The 21,866-nt window shown below is 40.0% G+C and overlaps 1 protein-coding gene across 4 annotated transcripts in view; it reads right to left on the bottom strand.

Moving 5' to 3' along the window:
* The window catches only part of ATP11C (ATPase phospholipid transporting 11C (ATP11C blood group)), a 146,763-nt gene that overhangs the window by 92,220 nt on the left and 32,677 nt on the right, over positions 1 to 21,866 (bottom strand). For all 4 annotated transcript variants that reach the window (XM_089684967.1, XM_089684966.1, XM_089684965.1 and 1 more), the window contains exons 4-7: positions 16,971 to 17,051; positions 14,568 to 14,675; positions 11,641 to 11,769; positions 7,161 to 7,264 (exon numbers count right to left, since the gene is read on the bottom strand). In XM_089684967.1, coding sequence (XP_089541093.1) covers positions 7,161 to 7,264; positions 11,641 to 11,769; positions 14,568 to 14,675; positions 16,971 to 17,051 — 422 coding nt within the window. The remainder of the gene's footprint in view (positions 1 to 7,160; positions 7,265 to 11,640; positions 11,770 to 14,567; positions 14,676 to 16,970; positions 17,052 to 21,866) is intronic.

Raw genomic sequence — 21,866 nt, 5'->3', positions numbered from 1 at the left:
GCTGCATGGACACAGCCGTGCAGCCGATGCATCCCTTGGCAGTAAAAACTCAGCCCTCGCGTTAGTGTATGCTTAAGTACACTTTGGGAACAAGGCCTAACCTTAGAAAATGAATCCACCACCTTCAACCAGGTAAACTATCCACAAAACGGCACGTGTTCTGAACTCATCAAATGTGCTCCAACTGTGTTATCCACCACCACCTTCAGAAAGATGCACTCTCCAAATGGGATGGAACTCAAATTACAAAGGTCAGCTGCACATTTGTCCCATTATTTCCAATCCTCTCAAAAGGAAAGGAAAAAAAAAAACCCAAACATTCAGCTATAAATGATAAACAGTATGTTAGTATGGAAAGACTATCATCCGCATTGGGTCCTACCACAACACGAAGACTTCAGACACCTTGAGCGCCATTAGTGGTAAATCCTCAAGGAAGGCGCTGGGAAACCGCATGGTCACTTCACCTTTGCAGGGGTTTTTTTTGTATTCATTTTTTTTTAATAACACAGTATTACACAACTGGATTGGATTTAACTGCCTGCAGGAGGTGAGATCTGCACCATAACACATAACTAATGTATATGGTACTGTATTAAAAAAAATACTAATCTTCAGGTTTAAATATAAGGAAATGGCACCAAGGATATTGCCCTATTTACAAAGACTACAATTCACCCAAAGATCCTCAAAGTAGCCATAGCACGCAGTGCTTCTATTTTGCTCCAGCTGGTAATTTAATCCCCATAACTGTACTCCTCTCTTGAACTCTGGTCATTTCTATCAAACCCTGTTTGTAGAATGCCAAGGGGTCTTGCCACTAATGGCTACAACATGATTGGTAAACAAATTAATTTTTAATATAAATATTTTAAACAGTGAAAATCTTTTACAGTAATTCTTTTATATACTCCATTAACTATCTTAACAATAGTCTCAGGGGAAGTAGAAGGAAACAGCACAGCCTGACGGGGGGGAGCTTTGGCGATATCTCTAAATAAAAAGACAATACAAGCTGATTTGTTTACATGCAGAAGAAATGATGTAAAAATAAGGCTTATTCAGCAAGCAGCAAACCATGTTCTTGACCTCCAAACAACAATTCATCACATTATTACAGAGACGCTTATTGCAGAAAAAAAAAAAAAAAAAAAAAAGGAAAGAAACCACGCACACTTGAAAGCCCCCTCACTTGAAAGTGTCAGAAAATCAGAAGATTGTATAATTAAAAATCCAAGAAATGGTTTAATTGAATGCTCTAGTTATTTTAATTAAGACAGGATTCTTAATTAAATGCTTTAAGCTACAGTCTAGCAATTTCTTCAGAAAAGACTGCTGATGACTAATGATTACTCATTACAGAAGGAACCATAAAAAAGAGGAATAAAGGCTTTGTTCTATAAAATGAAGCTGTAAGGCCTTGTTCACACAGGCGCTGATGTCTGTACACAGTGAAGGGGACATTTTTTTGATCCATCCCTAGCTGGCAGGTGCTGTAAGCAGGCAGCCCATTCATGTCTATGAGGACACAGTGGCTGCATGGACACAGACAGTCATCTTAATGTGACAAGCTTGCAGGTGTGGGTACAGGTGAGCCACCCAAAATGCATGCCTGTCATATAAGGAAGAGCAGCTGTGTACGTGCAACTGCTGCTTCCTCTCATACCAGGGTTCTTAAAAAAGTTTCTGCACTTTTTCTGAACACATACGCAGAAACTTTCCTTCCAACTAGGGATGGATAAATAAATGGCTCGTTCACAGTGTATGGGCATCAGTAGACATCTGAATGAGGCCTAATAATGTGAGCAGTGGCTGAGGCCGAGTGTATATTTGTGATTGTTTAAACATTTGCCGCCCACCCTATGCCCGCGGCCGGCAAATGTCATCAGCGTTCCGGGTGGATGCCATATGGCGTCCTCCCGCACATGAGCAGATTGCGCTCCTGCAGAGCCGCGCAGTGGCGCGATCTGTCACCGGCCGCGTACCTCAGACACGGCTGATGACAGATCTGAGTATCGGCCCCCGTTGCCGGTACCATGTGACCTGCTGTGACCAATCACAGCAGGTCACATGACAGTTGTATACAATGGATGGCTTCATTCATGCCATCCATTGTGTACTACTGTCTAGCTGTGAATGGTCACAGCTAATCACATGCACATGTCATGTGATTAGCTGTGGCTAAATCACAGCTAAGCACAAAAAAAAACAAACAAAAAAACCCTGAATGAATCGATGTCATTCAGGTAAATGCTTGCTTATAGCAAAGTAATTTTTTGTTATAAGCAAATTGTGTAAAAAAAGAAAAAAAAATACTGATCACTTTCCCAAAGTAGTACAATGTTACTATGGTAACATTGTACTACTTTGGTCATAGTGAAATATGAAAAAAAAAATCTTAAAAAAAAAAGAAAAAAAAATTTAATAAAAAAAAAAAATATATATATAATTTTTTTTTTCATACTGTCACCAGTCAGTGTCCCTGATCACCGCCATGTCAGTTATATGATGATGCTGTACTGCACTGGTGACAATATGTAAAAAAAAAATAGTGAAACTAATTTTTTACATTTTTAAAATTTTCCGAAAAATGACAAAAAAAATACAACTTCAAAAAACTCGCCATGCCTCTTATGAAGTACGTCAGACTGTCTACTTTGCAAAAAGGGGTCATTTGGGGGATATCTGTACTATTCTGACATTCTTGGACCTCAAGAAATTAGATTGGCTGTCAGTACTTCAGGATTGATCAATATTCAGATCTATCCCATAGTTTATGAACTCTATAACTTTCCTACAAACTAAATAATACATCCTAATTTGGGTTATTTTCACCAAAGACATGTAGCAGAATACATCTCAGCCTAAATTTATGAAGAACAATTATTTATTTGCAAACTTTTATAACAGAAACAAAAAAAAATGTGTTTTTTTCAAAATTTTTGGTCTTTTTTTTTGTTAATTTAGCAAAAAAATAAAAACCCCAGCGGTGATTAAATACCACCAAAAGAAAGCTCTAGTTGTGTGAAGAAAATGATAAAATTTTAGTTTGGGTACAACGTTGTATGACCGCGCAATTGTCAAAGTGTGAGAGCGCTGAAACCTGAAAACTGGCCTGGGCAGGAAAGTGTAAAATTGCCCGGTATTGAATTGGTTAAAACAGAATGTAAAAAATGCTTTTTAAACTCAAATGTGATCTGCTAACAGTAGCTTTAAACTCATGTAAAGGCAACCACCCCCCCCCCCAAAAAAAAAAAAAAAAAAAAAAAAAAAAAAAAAAAAGACAAAACAAAGTACATCTCTGCAACACATGCACATTTCAAAGCTTTATACTTTAGAGAATCCTTCAACTACAGAAAAATACCAGTTCCTCTGCCAGAAATACACCAAGCTCTTAATGCAGAAGTTCACCCTAGAATGATGAACATTTAACAGTCAAATAACAAATGTACTTAGCCAAATGCATAGCACCAGGTTTGAATTCTCTCTCTGCTTCAGTTGACTGGCAATCAGCATTGAAAACTGCTGATAATTTATCAACATCATCATAATTTATTCTAAAGGGCCTCAGGTTTAAGAAAGTATATCATAATTTGGGAGCATAAAATTATTTCAACAAAAATCAGATCTTAACATGTCCCAAAATGAAAAATGTCCTCCAGAGGCAACAGGATTAAAGTGGACCTATCATATTTACATTTGACATGAACTAATAGCACTTTTCAACATTGTCAAACCAGATTAAGTTGAATGTAGATGAACTCTTCGTTGTAATGAATGTAAACACTGCTGTTCTCCAGCTTCTGATCTATGGAGGCTAGATCACATGCTCTTTCTTTAGTTCCCAATCACAGCACAGTCTTATTTGCAATAAGAAGTTAAATAACACGCTCAAAAAGGCTGCTCCCATGTAGATACAATTACAAGCTATATGTGAATTCTAAGGTATTCCCTATTTAGATCTTAAAAATAAATATTTAAAAACTCAATTATTCCCCTTTAAAACATGAAAAGCATACAAAAACCCTGACTTTATGCCCAGGTCTTAGGTTTTTCATTCAAACAAAGCTGTATTTCACAAAGCCGTGCCACTGCTTAAAACTGCAAGGTGACTGGCTGTCTATCCTGTCGCAGCTCACTGTAGAGAATCAGCAATGCTGAAGCCAACTGAACTCCCACGCAAGCACAGGAGTGAGATCATATTGGCCCGGCCAATAAAAATGGCCAGCGCCCGTTACCTAGAAGCAGGCTGCTTGAAGAGGTCAGCATCTGGCGGGGAGCTCCAGGACATCGCATTGCTGGAAACAAGGTCAATATAGTTCCGATTTAAAGTAGTTGTAATGTAGAATTTTTTTTAACCTTTATTTATTCTCTGCATTAAAGCAGAAAACCCTTCTGTGTGCAGCTCCCCTACAGCCCCCACCATTCTCATCTGAGTCCAATCTCGATGCAGCAGTTCTGTCCTTTCTCACTTTGCTCACTGGCAATGAAAGCAGCAGCGGGAGCCATTGACTCCTGCTGCTCTCAGTCATAGCCAGTAAAAAGAGAAAGCAGGGGCAGAGCAGAGTTTTGCTGTGTGTGTCAATGGACACACAGAGCATCTCAGGATCGAGGCTGCACAAGTGCCCCATAGCATGCAGTTTGCTATGGGGGCACACGGTAGGGGAGGTGTCAGACGTGCGCTGAGCGACCCCAGAAGAGGAGGATCGGGGCTGCTTTGTGCAAAACCATTGCATAGAGCAGGTAAGTATGACATGTTTGTTGGAATAAAACAATGGATATACGAGCGCTGGGTAACAGAGTAAATATATACAATCAGCTGCCAGCATAAAAAAGGAAATACCTGAATCCTCTAATGTAATGTACAATAATCGATAAAAATGCAGCGCTTGATATTGCAGATAAAAATGACATAAATAAAAGAATGAGTAAAAGTCTTAAAGAGTGCAACGTGGCAATCGTGGTTCCTTAGATGGTTGTTAAATTATCGTGACTTCCGTGGTTCGTGAGAAGTGAGTATACAATGTACTAACCAGATAGCACATGGTTATGTGCGTTGGCGTAAATATGACCTACTCCAATGGTACTCTGGGAACCGGAACTCTGCAAACAGGTGAGGTCATCAGGTGGGGTTGAGTCACCAGATGTCATCAGACCAGCACAGATTTCCTCATTCCAGTATAATGTGTGATCATCACACTGGGTACATCATGCAGTATGGGTTTCAGCCACCGGGGGGATCATGTACTTTAGTGTACGACTCCTACCATGGAGCACCTTAAGGAAGGGGGGCTCACGATTTCCAAAAAATGAGCCCACAGAGAAAGAAAACTCCAATAGTGTAGTATTTATTATAACAGCAGGAGTTACAATTGCAAGTAGGTAAAAAAAGTGGAAAAAACAACTGACATATCCAGAGGTAATAAGGTAGCATATAGGTCATAAATCCTTGTACAGGGGGGTCTCACTGACGCGTTTCGAGTACATACTCATTTTCAGAGGTGCTCCATGGTAGGAGACGTACACTAAAGTACATGATCCTCCCGGTGGCTGAAATCCATACTGCATGATGTACCCAATGTGATGATCACACATTATACTGGAATGAGGAAAGTGCGCTGGTCTGATGACATCTGGTGACTCAACCCCACCTGACGACCTCACCTGTTTGCAGAGTTCCGGTTCCCAGAGTACCTTTGGAGTAGGTCCTATTTACTCCAACGCACATAACCATGTGCTATCTGGTTAGTACATTGTATACTCACTTCTCACAAACCACGGAAGTCACGATAATTTAACAACCATCTAAGGAACCACGATTGCCACGTTGTGCTCTTTAAGACTTTTACTCATTCTTTTATTTATGTCATTTTTATCTGCAATATCAAGCGCTGCATTTTTATCGATTATTGTACATGACATGATTGTTATTTGCAAAAAAACACATTTACAATCACTTTAAGATATATTTCTTGAAATGCTGGAAAAAGTACAGGACACATGATCTTTAGTCTTTACAATCGTTATATTGCAGCAACCTTTGGGTGATTTGACACTGGCAAACAAAATATGGCAAGACATCCCCTGCCCACTTCCGGATAGCATCAGTTCTGTAGCAAGCAATAAGGAGATTATAGGAACAGAGGGAAGGGACCTGTATCCCATAGTGTACTCCAAGAAACGCATTTTACTTTTAAGTTAATAAAAACCTTATTTCCTTAGTTGTACAGTACGGGACACAAAATCTTTCGTCTTTACCAAGAGACATCCAAAAGAAGTCCAAATGAGGAGTAGGCAATACAACAGGCCCGTGTGCCAGGTGCTGGTTAAGACAAGAATGGGAGAAAGGACAGAAAGTGTTCCTCAAAGTACTGTCTAGAATGCCACCAAACAAAACAGACATTACAGGTGTAATGATAGATTTCGATGGAAGCAAACATGCTAGCCTTCAAGGAAGTGTGGATAGCTGAACCTGACAGGCCCCTGCCACGTAGGAAATGGCCTTCAACAGCCATTCTGAGATAATCCACCTGCAAATTTTTTATTCCTGGGATACAGATGGTGGACAGTGCTGAAACGTGCAGTTATGCCCAAGAGAGGCTCATGTCCACTTCCTTTTGAGCATTGTGGCTTATGGTACTCATGATTAAGATTAAAAAAAAAAAAAATAACCTTCACCTTTACACAGCTCCAATTCATTATTCTGGAAAGATCTGAGACCTCATGTCATACGATTCTGAGAAGCCTTTGCTTGGAACTTAGGAACACCTGGTCTGCATTTTCCCAGGATCAGTTACAGGATCATTAAGAAATTAGGACAGTTACTAAGCAGAGTAGTCAGCTGTCAAAGATGAATGTCAGGAATAAATTTAGTCATGCAGATAGACTACATTTGTTTACTTTTTTTTTTTGTTACAGTGCAAGCTCCAGGGTCATAATCCGTGTCTGTCCATTATTTCATGCTGAGTCACTGACCCAGAACAAGCACCCGCATATCAGGTGTTCTGATATTTTATGCTTAATTTCCGTTGGAGAATAAGTATGAAAACCAGCAATAGTAGCTTCCATATATCTATCTTGACATGATCTCTGTTCAAAATTGTCATGTTTGTTGGGGGGGAGAGGGGGGGGTACCTTTACTTGCCATCCCTGCTACTTACTTGTAAAGGTCAGGCTGGGGTTGTTCACATTCAATGGTGGCTGTGAGACCATCAACAGCTTCAACTGTACACAAAGAGAATGTCTCACGGACAGCAGAATAGGTCTAAGGTAAAAAGATAAATGGTTAGAATGCAGATATTTCAGATATAAATCATAGTAATTCTAATGGCGAATTCAAGAAACCTTTTGACTTTCAGGTCTATTTTTAGAACCCCATTACCAGCAGCCTCATCATTCACTGAAAACTTGCTAAAATTTAACACTTGGCTTTCATGCTATTTATAATGCAGTCTGGAGATCCAAATGGCTGTCATTGCCAAGATTTTGTTTTCCAGCATATCATCACTATACAGCTTACTGCCAGTGAGCTTCACAAAAGGCACGCTCTGCAGAAGCAGAAGAGAACCCACAGTATCCTTGGCTCATTCAAAGTTGTTTCTGGATTTGGAATTACTTAAAAGTATGAATGTTAAAGACTAACTCCACCTTTCAGACCATGTTACACCCACATTCAGGGCGTAACGCAGTGCCAAGCAAACCCTCCTACCCCCAAAATGTGGGACAGTCTGCAAGGATCTTCCTCCCCACAGCAGCTGTCACTTTTGAGTTTATGCTCTGCCTGCACAGCTGCATCATTCATTCACAGAGATCAGCACATGAATAAACTACAAGTCCTGTGTCACCATGGCGGGCAGACTTGTCCTTCTCAATAGAACACAAGCAAGAGGATTACCGCACTCATCCATTGACACTTCCTCGAGTTCAGCAACTGAAAGCCCACACATTAGTACAAACATAGAACTGGAAGAAGAATCTACAGGCGCCTACCGCGATCCACCTATTGTGGTTGCATTGCTTTGCTGGCTCATTTGCAAAAAAAAAATAAATGCTAATTTTTTTCTCTAAATATATGTGCATTTAATATTTTGTGGCAAAAGGTGGACTTCGCCTTTAAGTAACCCCGGCACCAAAATGATAAAGACCAACGAGCAATAGGGTTACCAAAAAAGTGCATGATCCTCTGTTACAGAGCTAAAAATTACACATGAAACTGACAGATAAAGTTTTACATTTGACTACTACATATTTTATATCCAATCACCTAGAAAACCCCAATAGGACCTTTTAGTTTCCAATGATTTTTTATCAAGTAGTTTTACAAAAACAAGTAGTACGGATAGTACAAATAAAGAGTGTACCATCATACAAACAGATATAAAACACGGATAACAAAGAAATGTGCCACAATAGAACCTTTTAGAGTAATTAGTTCATCCAAGGTTTGTGAAGCATATGCATTACTTGTTCGTTTCTTAGACATGCTGCTCCTTACATCGGGTAAATGCTAAAAAAGCAATATATACACACTAGCCTAAGAGAGCAATCACAGCTCTCAAAAGCAGAAAAATGGATGGCTGAGTATTGTAATGGTTCTTTTGCAAAAGTAGCATTTTGCCACTTGAAGTCATGTATTAAACAAGCTAATGTATTTTAAAAGTGCAGTTATCCTTTAAAAGTGTCCTTTTAGTTAATACTAATTTCAGAACGCACTACAGACAACCATATTGCATATTACATTTTATTGTAGAACCCAAGATCAAATTACATGCTTCATATTAATATAGAACATTATTGTTCGTCAGCCGTGGTGCACTGAAGTTAAAAGACTAAGAGAACATGAAATAAACCAAGAATGATTAATAAATAATAGTATAAGTGGTCATAACAGAGGATTTCTTTGAGATCCTGCCAATCATCCGGTATTTTAGTAAAGCCATGTTCTTTCAGAGGGTACCATTTGTGGATAGAGTTACAATATCCAACATTTTAATTGCTACTGCCATGTGATAAATAATGCTTCCATGATAAAAAATACATTGTTAAAAGTCCAACTTATTTATGCATGCCAAAAATGGGATATTTTGGAGCTAGGATTAAAGCTAGGAGGCTGCCGGGAACAAACATTACACCTGGTCACATCTGGGTTGCAGGTGCTAAAAGCTGAATCCTGTGTGGAAATCCATCACATAACACTTGGATATTTAGCATTTAATCTGTGATTTTAAAAAGGCAGAGGGATGACATATGCATGAGACAGAATATGGCATGGGGGAAACAGCACCAAGACACTGAGGGGTTCATTTACTAAAGGCAAATAGACTATACATTTTGCAAGTGCATTTGCACTCATTTTCTTCAGAGATTATGGAAGGTGGTGAAGCTTCACTTTGTGAAGAATACCCAATCAGGAGCAAGGATAATAAAAAACATCAGTTTTGCTTGCATATGACTGGATGGTGGAACATCAGCAGAGCTTCACCACATTTACCAAGCTCTTGGGAAAAGGAGTGCAACTGCACTTGCAAAGTGCACAGTCTCACTGCCTTTAGTAAACCAACCCCTGTGCCAGATAAAATAATGAAGCTGAAGCAGTATTAAACCCAAAAATGTAACATATTGCAGCTTACCAAACCTTAGATGTGATGGCTATATTAGTTTTTACTTCTAAGGCTTTTCCCCTTCTGTTTTTACCTGGCTGTCTGGCCAGTAATGCACCTCCTGTATTAGATGGCCTACACACTGAATGAAGGAGCACAGAGGCACCTTTGGACTGCAGCACTGTCAGTTTGGGAGAGGGGAGCGTTAGATGCACCAAGAAACTGAAGTCAAACTCCAGCTCCCACTGCAGTTAAAGCAACAGTTCTTTTTTTCTATTGGGAAAAAGGTTTTACATAAATAAAAGTTGATCATAGTAAGCACCGCTGTCAGCGCTAAATTGTTCGGCTCAACACACTAACTGCTACATTTGAAATACAGATGTAAGTGGTCATAGATGGTTTGAATCTCTTCCAGTTCAGCAGGGATCGGCCAAGATTCAAACCATCTATGGACAGGTTGATTGTACCCAAGTCGATTTTTGTATGACTTGGGTACAACCAGCATGTTGGATTTTACATGCAGTTATTGGCAGGGACAGCTTTCCCAGCTCCCCCACTGCTGGGAGAACACAATAGCTCTGAGGGAGGGATTCCCCCATAGACATTGACTGTGTTGATCGGGGAATTGAGAGATTTTCTTTCCTGCACCCATGGTTGCAAAAAAAAAAATGAGCATTTATGACTTTTGTTTAAAAAGGTGAACTTATCCTTTAACTGTCATAGTGGAGATTAGTGAACAAAGTGAGAAACATCATGGTTTCCTTCTAAGGGTAAAGCCTAGTACACACTATCAATTTACTTTTTTTTCAACCCAGCAGGCTGAACAAAAAAAAACTGAAGAGTTCAGGAGGAGATCCTGTACTAACAATCCGATATTAGTACAGTGATCTCCCCGCTGAGCTATTCTGTTCTGATAGGACGACAGCCTCCCTGCCAGAACACACAGGTCAGCCCTCTCAGCCATTGGCTGAGAGCGCTGATCGGATGCTGATCAGAAGACCTTTTTTGGTCATGCCCCTTCGACAGAAGCCTGTCGTTCAGCTGACTTGTCAGATATGCTGCCGCACATACGGGCCGAATGTCAGTCATTGTTTGTCTATTGATACCACCTGATATTTGGCCTGTGTGTATGGGGCTTAAAGCAGTGCAGTTGATACGGATCTTTTGAAGAATAGCTTTCCTGAAAATCACAAACCATGGTCCAGATTAAGATACTGTTAGCAAAACTGGCCATTTCTAACCACCTTAAGAGGCCATGACACTCCCTAACAAACCAGCAAGGCTTCACTCTTCAAGGATCAAATATTTGTACACAAGGTGTTGTTATTGTCTGGTGAATTTTACAGCAGGACTCTGCATTTCAGCGACTTAAGGACAGACAAATATCTCCACACCTATATACAGAAGTGATCTGGACATCTACTACATGCTTGTTAACCACCAGTAACAAATGAGCTGTAATGCCCAAAGCACAGGTACCATGTAGTTCTAGAGTTTCCCAGCTAAGTTGGAAGCTAAAAGTCCTGCAAGCTGCTCTGGAGATGCAAGGTAGACATTACTGAGGCAGGATCATTGACTTGGTTGTACAAGCTTCTAAGTGGCCTACTATCAGCAATGTTATATTAGTCTTGAATTGTCTATGCTTGCCAATACTAATGCATTGTGACTCCTCTGTTTGTACATGATTTGACTACGTGCATGTTACTGTTCCACCTGGACATACTTGCCAAGTACAGTGACAGAATTCCTGGAAACACCAAGAGAGAGTGCATGTATGTCTGTGTCTGTTTGTACAGAAAGGTAACAGGGCTCCATTAGCAAGACATGGAGCTAAACCAGTCAAAACTGTTCATTCATGATTTAGGAATTCTTTAATTATGACCTTCATAAAGACAAGTTTGAAAAACCAACAGTGGAAGTAAAAACATTAGAACAGTTGTTTCTGCATCTACAACACACTGAAGATACAAAAATAATTTGGCTTTGAATTAATATATGACATGTACTAGAAATGAATATGAAAATTATACTAAATTACCACCTTGAAGTTGGACTCTCCATCCAGACTGGCTGTAGTAACAGTACAGGTGCCATCACTACAGCTGGAGGACAGCAAGATGAGATCACAAGGGAACGTTTCATCGTCTCTCACTTCTACTACATCTCCAACCTTTAAAAGAAAAAAAAGGAACATTCAAGTTTAGCGTTGTAGAAAATCAAAGGTTGTTGCACAGAATCATTGACTAAAGTAGATGTAACTTCATTCAGTTAAAACTGATGTACAGAGAATTTGATGGTGACGTTTGCGAGAACTATGAGAGGGTGGCAAGTGACTAAGCACAATAACATCAACCCAACACTGATGTATTATCAGTACAGAGTGGACTCACCCTTTAAAGATTTAGGTCAGACTCCAGACAGATATAAAATACATCATTTTACACGGTGGTAATAAATACAGAGCTGTATTAAATTTTTTATTTCAGCTACTTACATAGTGTTGTCAATTTACGCAGCACTTTGTATTTTTTATTAAATATTCACATTTTATATATTTATTTTAGTTGCAAACAATGCAAGAACCTCAACTTATCTCAGCATCAGCCTCTTGCAATTTACTGTACAGCAGAGCTTAAACTGGAGGAAGGAGAAGCAATAGAAGGAGATAATTGTTCTGCAGTGCAAAAAGCATGCTGGCAGCAGAAGAGAGCAGAGTGACAGAGAGACAAGTGCATCAATGTCCAGTCACACAGTGGTGGAGGGACAAGAACAGTAAGTGTTTCTTAAATGCAACAGATAGAAATAAGTTCTCCTCCATTGACAGACAGGGTTGTGTTGCATGGTTGAGCTGTTTCAGGACTCAGTGAACAGAAATACAAATACTACACTATCCATAATTTTTGTTTACAGTAACCTGTCAGTTGGCAACCCTTGGCTGACAGTTAAATGTGCCAGGCAGGAATAAGTTACTGGTTGTTAGGACACAGGCAGGTGCCAGCTCCCTAACAATCAGGAGGAAGCTGTCACATTTAGCAGTGGTGATATATTACACCAGTGACAAAAACACACTACAGCTGAAGATTTGCTGGGCTGAACACCCATTATTTCGGCTGTTCGCACAGGAAATCTCCATAGATGTACACACTGCAGAGGTCTCCATCATTATTTTCCCTGGTGGTCGAATGTTCTTAGCCTGTTTTTTCTGTTGGTAAATGGTAGCTTTCATTACAGATTAGAAACAAGCATCTTTTGCTAGTATACGATAATCTAAAGGTCACAGTATAAAGAAGTCACACATTACAGAAGCAGCTATGGTCTGTTCACATCAGTTAATGAGGGAGAACAAACTACACTGTCATACTCTGTTAAGAATGCAACTTTCTGTGAAGCTTAAATTGTTAGTTTATAGGAACCGCACATCGAGGAACTCAAAGAATTGGAAAAACACATGCCTACTAGTGAAAAAACAGTCATATGAGAGCAGTTTTACTGTACAGCTACAGTGTAACATAAACCAAGTAAGATACCATATCTAAATTATAGGATTTTTCTTTTCTTTTTTTAAATAGATATACTCACTGAAGCGCACCTTTTAAAATGAGACTCCTTGAGCTTATCAAATGATTATTTATTGTGCAAGTTTCTTCACGTCATAGGGAAGCTTTGGGTGGGGTGGAGTATCTCCAGCTCTCTTACAATCCCACATGGAAGAATAATATATTTGAAGTACTACAATTTTGGCCATATTCAATATATTTCAATAAAATATATATATATATATATATATATATATATATAAATATATATATATATATATATATATATATATATATATATACACACACACACACACACACACACACACACACACACACATATATACATATACACACACAAAGTAATTTTAACATATATTTTTACATATATTTGTAAATTCATTCCAAAAATGTAGATTTGTATTTTAAAGACATGCAACATATTTGAAATGTATTTTTAAAAATATTTTTCATATATCTTGTAATACAAACGCATTTCAACATACTGTGTGTGTGTGTGTGTTTATTTATTGAAATATATTGAATATGGCCAAAATTGTAGTATTCAAATATATGGCAATATATTTGGGAATAATATTTGTCAAATATATTTAAAATATATTTTTCTTCCATATGGGAGACTAGCGGTTACTATGGGATTTTAGGAAATGGGGTGGCCTAATGCAGAACAGTTGGGAGGAAACACAGAAGCCTTCAGATATAAGATGTGTCCGTCCCTCATATGCACTCGTTTGCACACTTCTGCAAATAGACATTCAGGATGAAAGTCAGACATACCTATGTGGTTTATCAACCAAACACTGCATGATCACTGCGTAAGCATCCATGTTTGTGCAGTCTGTAGACATCCCCGATGCCTGGCGTAGCTTAAAGAGGTATTAAACCCAAAACACAAGAATGTATTGTATTACAGCCTACCAGTGTGGTAGGTGTGGTGGAATCCAACACTACCCTCCCTCCAGATTAACAATGCTGCTGTCCAGAGGTGTCCCTGTTGCTCCTCTACAGAATGGAGCCACCCTAAACAAAGCCTTTACACAATCCAAAAATATCGCTTTCAAAGTGATCGTACGATAATCTGATCATTCAGGCGAAATAATCTGAAGGGACAAACATGTTTTTCTAGTACATTACCAGAACTAACGATTTTCTTTCAATCAGTACATTATTCGTCCGAAAAAAAACTTGGAAGACCAAGGCCACGTATGCTCAGAAATGAAAGAATGCATTACAATACAATTACATGACATCACTTCTGAAGCTGTGTTCTGTCATACGAGAATTTTTGTAGCTTTAGTAACCTCTTCATTTTCGATCACAAGAAAAAAAAGAAATTAGAGACTGCTTCTAGCAAAGCTGAAAGAATTAGTGCTACCATCACTTATGGTTTACAGGTACGTTAGTCATTTACCTTGATTTTTTCACTCTCTTTCTTGACACGCTTACAGTTCTCAATGATGTACACTGTGCTCTTATTAACCTCATTGTCAGCTCGATGTCGTAACCAGTCTTCATAGCCCTGTCAGAAAAATAAATATGTTTTGCATGGATCAAAAGCCACATCTTGACAACCATATTTAATCCAAACATCTGAAGTATCTATAACACCAACATTTGTATATATTTCACTGAAACAGCACAAACAAACCCTCACACATCTATGTGCTTACTGCAATGCATATTATTGCTGCTTTCCATGGGCTTACATAAGGTTTATGCACAACAATATCACATTTTTTTCTTCTGTTTTATAAACACACACAATACACTTTTGTTCCATTTATTTCAATAAAAACCATGAAAGTGACAGTAAAAATGCAGCAGCAAAGCATTAATGTAAATACATTTGGTGTTTCATGGTGATAACGGGTGCCGGGTTCCCCCAGAAGCTCATTTCAGTTTGCTTTAAGCAAGGCATCATAGTGAAAAGGAATGGGACACCAAACACAAAGGCCAGTTGCATTGATGAATCAATGAATGAAAAGTGAATTTGGCCTTTTTCCTCCCAGGTCACTCTCCTCTGATGTGTTTTGCCACAACCACAGGGCTCAATGGTAGAGGTGGAAGTGCAACACAGCAGAGGTGGAAGTGCAAGACTGAAAGCAATGTTTGCTTGTCCAACATTGCTTCAATCTGAGGCACATGTGCTGCATGAACCCTTTCAAAACAAACTATTTTTCCAAGTATTTTCTTATTTATAAGTTCATTTCATGTAAAGTTGGACTTTTTTCACGTGCAATTATTAGAGCTTCAGATATTATGATACAGCTGGAATTGTCCATTCGTATGTCTGTATTTACATTGCACATGTGTCTCTGTTTGAAGAAATATTGGACAAGCAGACACTGCTCTCAGTGTTGCCTTATTTTCCTATCTTTAACTTTTTGCCCAGCTGTTGTTTATTAGTATAATGTTCAGTTTGTCAACGGCAGCTAATGATGCATAAAACCCCGATAGTTATGTTGCACCTCTACCTTTAATCCCTGTTGGTGGGGCAAAACAGGTCAGTGGCGTGGCCTGGGAAGAGACAGACTGAAGCCACTTCTCATTCATTCATCGATCGGTGTGGCTGTCCCCAGTGTGCTGTGTCCCATGCCTTTTCACTATGAGGCATGATATATTTGTTGCTTTGGCTGCTTCAAAGAAGTGGACTGAAATAAAGCAGAACTTCACTCTCCAAGTCAACATTGACTATTTTTAATCCTTATGCTGCAAGCATTAATAAAAATAGACAGGTAAATATATCATATTTATTTGTTTTAAACTTTTTTTTACATTTCTTCAGTTACTTCCTAGCCTCCGTGCCTAAGTTAATTATGTCATACATCCTAGGGGTCCAGGAGAGGATTTCTCAGCTAAAACACACCCTCCTGCTTGCATGCCTGAGCTAAGTGCACATGGATTCCAGGGAGTAAATGCTACAAGAATCATCTGCCATTACTCAAGATGGCCATGGCCAGAAATGTTAGGGTGTGTTTTTCAAAGTAATTTCTCAACAAAATAAAGCAAGGGAGACATGGATGGATGGGCAAGTTTGCTTTGAATATTAAAAATGAATTAGTGTTTTTGGTTTGTGGTGCTCAGATGTAGTACTGTCATCCTAACATATATTTTAGGCATTAGGTGTTGGATCCACTTTCTGGAGTTATACAAAGATGTTTCTTTCTACTAAGAAAATCTTAGTCACTGTGGTCAGAGCAACACAAAAAAGTAAAAAAAAACCAAAACAAAAATAAGAATAAAAAAACACTGTTGGAAAAAGGAGTATTAAATGTAGAATAAGAAGAGAGTTGATCCAGTCTAAATGGCTTTAAAAAGAAGAACCACAGCCAACCGCTAAAAACATAGCATTGAAATATTTATATGTGAACTCTTCTACTTCCCACAATGTAATTCTGTTTGGTCACTCCTTTGATGCAACAATCAGTCATCCCTAAGAGTGACTTCACTGTTCAGAGTTGCCAGCACATTGCAGATTTTATTTAAGCAGCAATTGCTCCAAAGCCCAATAATTGAAACATATTATTATTACTGTTTATGCCTAAAACTCGTTAGGTTATTACATCTCTGCAGATCCAAGCAACAACACGGAGATCAAGAAGTTACTAATGCACCACATTGGCTACTACTACACTCAAATGTTATTTCAGCAGCTGCAGCAAAAGACACCCAATGATTGTACAGGCTACTCATTCAAATCCCACTTTTCCCTTTGAACACCATCAGTGAAGAAACTCCCCCAAGATCCTCCATAATTCTGCAAAACAACCAAGATGAAACAGACATAACCGAGGCCTGTGTTTGAGTTCATTACCTGTTTGATAGCTGTTACTGTGATAACAAAAAAAAGAGGAAGGCCACTTGTTACTGGGCTTGTTGGTGTATCAACAATTGCCTAAGAAGAAAAGCACAAAATGTTCTTTGTTAAAAAGATATTACACAAGCAAAACACTGAGCAAAACACAGCAGACTCCAAATCTCCGAGTAGGTAAAATATGAGCATAGTACAACATTGTAAATATGTATTAGCTTTGACGTAAAACATTATATACAAAGTAGAACTATATCTGGCAAAAAAAAAATCCACAATCACCATGACTAACAGGAAGTAATGTTCAACTTGTTCACATAAGCACAAAGTCAGCATGATTAAAGCTCACCACACACTTTTCTATCTGATCCTACAATATCCTTAAGGTCTAGCAGACACTACGTAATGCAAAGTCCTGCTGACTGAATACAGACTGAATCACTAGTTTAGGTATGTCCTCATATTATGTAGTTTTGGTAAGGGCTTGTGCATGCATGGCATACATTGTAAAAATTGGATTTTCTTGTTACAGTAAAATCCCTTTCTCGAAGTTCATTGATGGATACAGCTTCTCTTCCTTCTTGACCACAGGGTTTATATAGCGCCACCCACAGTAATAGGACAGTAGGCAAACCCCCCCCAAAAGAAAAAACACAGCACTGCCTATGGGCAGTCGTAGCTGGTATAAAACCCCGCTATGCTACAGGCAAACCAGTTAGTCACAAAGCAGTACAAGAAAAAAAGATCAAAAGCTGGGGTGGGCACTGTGTCTGTCAATGAACTCGGAGAAGGGGATTTTACAGTGAGTAAGAAAAAAACCTTGTTTTCTCAAACATTCATTGACAGACACAGCTTTTCTTAATTCTTGTCCATAGGGGCATCCCAAAGCAGTACCTCAATGAGAGTTGGGAAACAAAACAGGTGCAAAAAAGGTAAACAGGCAACCATCAAAAGAAAAAAAAAAAAACATCTGAAGATGCAAAAACATCAACTGTGAAACCCTGTTAAAGGTATTCATAGACGACCATATAGCTACCTTGCAAACTTGAGACACAGACGCCTGATGTCGAAAGCCCAAGAGGCACTAATTTGTATGCCTGACCCTTAATGGCATAAGCCTGAACCACCGTCTGCCTGATTTATAGATGAATGATGGCAGTGAAGGCCGCCAGACCTTTTGGTCTATTGTAAGTAATCACAAAAAGAGAATCCAACCTCTGGAAGGAAGCTGTAGCTGACCGGTACACAGGACCACCTGGACAATGTCCAAGGAGTGCCGAGCTGCCTCCTTATGGTATAAAGGATGTGGAAACAGAGAAAGTAGGACCATGTCCTCATTCAGATGAAAATAAGATGCCACTTTTGGAAAGAAAAGAGGGTGGACAAAGAACCATCTTATCTCTGTGTAAAACCAAATAGGGAGACCCACAGGACAAGGCCTCTAGCTCTGACATGTGGCGTGCGTAATGACTACAATCAAAAAGCAACTTTATGAGAGAGTGTAAGCAAGGGGAATTTCTTTATTATTCTCAAAAGGAGGCTTCTGAAGAACCGAAAGAACCAGGCTCAGGTCCCACTGTGGCTATGGAGAGCACACATAGAGGGTGACACATATTGAACCCCTGAGATAAAAGGTACAAATTAAGGAGTGCATGGCCAAGGGATATTAGAAACAAAACAAGGTCAGAGACCTACCCTTAATGGTATTCTAGGCAAACTTGTGGTCAACACCTCATTGGCGAAAAGCCCAAAATCCAAGCCACCAAGAAGGAACATGGTGGACACTTGTAGCCTCCCACCACAAGACATAAGCCTTCCAAGTGTGATGATAAATCTTTTGAGAGGTAGACTTATGTGCCTTTACCATGGTAGGGATAACCTAGCCTGACAACCCCCTGTCTCTTATAACTCAGTTTTCAAACACCAGGCTGTCAAAACCAGAGACGATAATCCAGGGTGGAAGAGGCAGCCGCCAGGAAACATCCGCAACCAGCCGCATCACCTCAGCATACCAGGGTCAAACGGCCAATCCAGAGCCATGAGAATGAACAGAATCTCTTTAGCCTCTATGCTGTGCAGCAACCAAAGGAGATGCCTGAGAGGAGGAAACACATAAATGAGACGATAATGAATCCATTGTAACCAGAGCATCCATCGAATCCACCAAGGGTTCCCTCGCTGATGCTACAAACCATGACACTTTCCTGTTGAGGTGGAATGTCAGTTCTACGTCCTGGGTGCCCTATCATAGTCAGATCTGACCAAACATGTCTAGGTGCAGAGATCACCCCCCCTAATTCAGAGTCCAACAACTGAAATAGTCTGACTGTTTCCTACACCTGGAATGTACACAGCATAGAGAGCAGACAATGAAACTCCAGCACCATTACACTCCCCTGAAAAAGCTCTGTCCACTATTCCAGACATAACACAAACATTGCACAAAGCTCCTGGACAATGATCGACAATCAAGTCTCCTCCAGAATCATGCGGCCCTGAGCCGATCTCAACCCCATACATGCTGGAGTACATCGTAATCACCATCCCATGGAGATGGTGAAAGGACTTTCAGGTCAGAAGAGATGGAGACCAGACAAAATTTCCCTTTGCAGAACCTTTGTATGGAACTGTGCATATGAGACCACCTTGAAGGTGGCCAACAGGAGACCCAGGACCTGCAAGCAAGATCACAAGGAAAACCACTTGCAGGACAGAAGCATCCAAACTACAGCCTGAATTTTCTATAGCTTGTCCACCAGAAGGAAAACCTTGGCCTGCACCAAATTGAGAATGAGATCCAGACACTCCAGCCTCCTGGTTGGGGTCAAAGCAGATGTCTGGAGATTCAGGACCCATCCAAATTCCTGCAGAGTGCGCATAACGATTACCATGTTGTCCACCAGTGGCAAGTGAGTCTTCACTTACAGGAGAAGATTATCCAGTCTATCACGGCAATCCCCCCGTCTCAACAACACCAAGACCAGGGCCATCACCTTGGTAGAAACCTGAGGAACAGATGCCAGGCCAGAGGGAAGCGTGACAAACTGATAATGCAAGTCCCTGACTGCAAAGCATATGAAGCACTGGTACCAATCACAATTGGGAACATGCATGTAAAACATCCTTAATGTCTATGGAGGCCAGGAAATCCCCATGATAAAGGGAGGCAACCCCCAAAAGGATGGATTCCATCTATTGAATTTCTGCATCTTCACAAAAAAAAATTTAGGGCCTTGAGGTCCAGGATCATATGAACTCCTTCCTTCTTCAGAACCATAAACAGTATGGAGTAAAACCCCTGAAACCTCTCTGTACCCGGTAATCTTCCTCTGGAGTAGCAAACCCTACACCACCCTGAAGGCGGGGTGGAGAGAGACGAAGATTGGAAATAAATAATTTTTCTGGTGAACTGGAACGAAATTCTATCTTGTAGCCAGACGCAGTTCATGGACCCACATGTCGAAGAGTAGAGAGGTCCACAGGTTTGCAACCAACAAAGATGACCCCCCACCCTTGAAAAGCCTTCATCCCAAGGAGGACGTATCTGCAGGCTTCATGCATTTGTGAGACCAGGAGAACTTCATGCCACCCACAGGGGCCTTGGATCCCTTGTTTGAGGAACGGGGGGAATGAAGCAATGCTCATTACCGCTCCTATGGCATTTATGATGTGCTTTTGTTGTGTTTATGATGCGTTGAAAACGCTTCAAAAATGCTCGATAAATGCCCATCGAAGTGCTGCTTTTCTAGTGTGAAGTGCTTAAAGGGGAAATTATCTAAAATTGATATGTTGATTTAGGGTATATTACAATACGTATATAAAATGAAAAACAGCAGCCATATAATCATACTCATTAATGCTCTCCTGCTCCATGGAGGACAGTTTTTCCCAGTCTAAGGATAATAACCGCTTGGTGACATGTTGCCAGATCTGTTTTTTTTTTTGGTATGCGTCACAATAGCTCAGGATACTTGGGTCATATAATTCCTCTTCTATCAGTAGATACATTAATAACAGCCGCAAGACACTTGCTGACACTGTCCCTTCCAAGGACCGACACTTGCTGATGAGGTCTTTGCCAATACAAAGAGCTTTACCACTGACAGCAATATGTGGTAATGTTGTAATATTTTAAGCAGGCATTGACAGGCAGTTATGAGGCTTTAGAAATGCAGAATACATGCCGCACAAAACACATGGTATTAACAGACATCTGAACAATCAGACAATGGGAGAAAGGTACCCATCCCACTGGTAAGATTCTGGATGATGTCATCCAAGGTGGCACAAGAGAGACGTTCTCCCTGGAAGGGAAAGTCCGCAAGAGCCTTTTTCTGAAGACAGGTCAGACCAACATTTGGGCCAAATAACTAATTGACGCACTAACACCAAGGCAAAGAGCTTGGACAGCAATGGGGCTGCATCTAATGATGTATTGTACTTAAGGCCGTTGACCAACAGGTCCGCACTTTCCATGTAAACCAGAAATGGGGGGGGGGGGGGGGTTCAGTACAGGAAGAGGTCAGTTCTTCTTCAGACTACTTCCACTACTTCAGAAGAACCTCCTCAAAAGGATACCGTACCGAAAAAAGCTTAGGGACCTCAAAAGAGGTGTTTCGGACATTCCTAATCCTTGTAAACAAAATTGTCAAACTAAGCAGAATGAGCCGGCTTGTGCATATCAAAGGGGACAGGCCAATACTTCATCAGCCCCTAAGGTATCAATAATTTTCAACATTTCCTGCACTGAGTTAATGTGTGGCCACATTTTCCTGCAAGGCAAGAGAGGCAGAGGACTCATCCTCTCTGTTTGAGAAATTTGGGATTGTGTCTTCAGGGCACGCAGAGAAAGCTGGGCCCTAGGCAATGGAGCCCTATTCAGGCTCAGAAACATCAGAG

This window comes from Staurois parvus, unplaced genomic scaffold (genome assembly GCF_062004578.1).
Source record: "Staurois parvus isolate SC_StPar_1 unplaced genomic scaffold, SC_StPar_1.0 ptg000361l, whole genome shotgun sequence".
Taxonomy (NCBI): domain Eukaryota; kingdom Metazoa; phylum Chordata; class Amphibia; order Anura; family Ranidae; genus Staurois; species Staurois parvus.
Note: the sequence above shows the minus strand (reverse complement) of the source record. Positions and strands in the feature narration are given on the sequence as shown.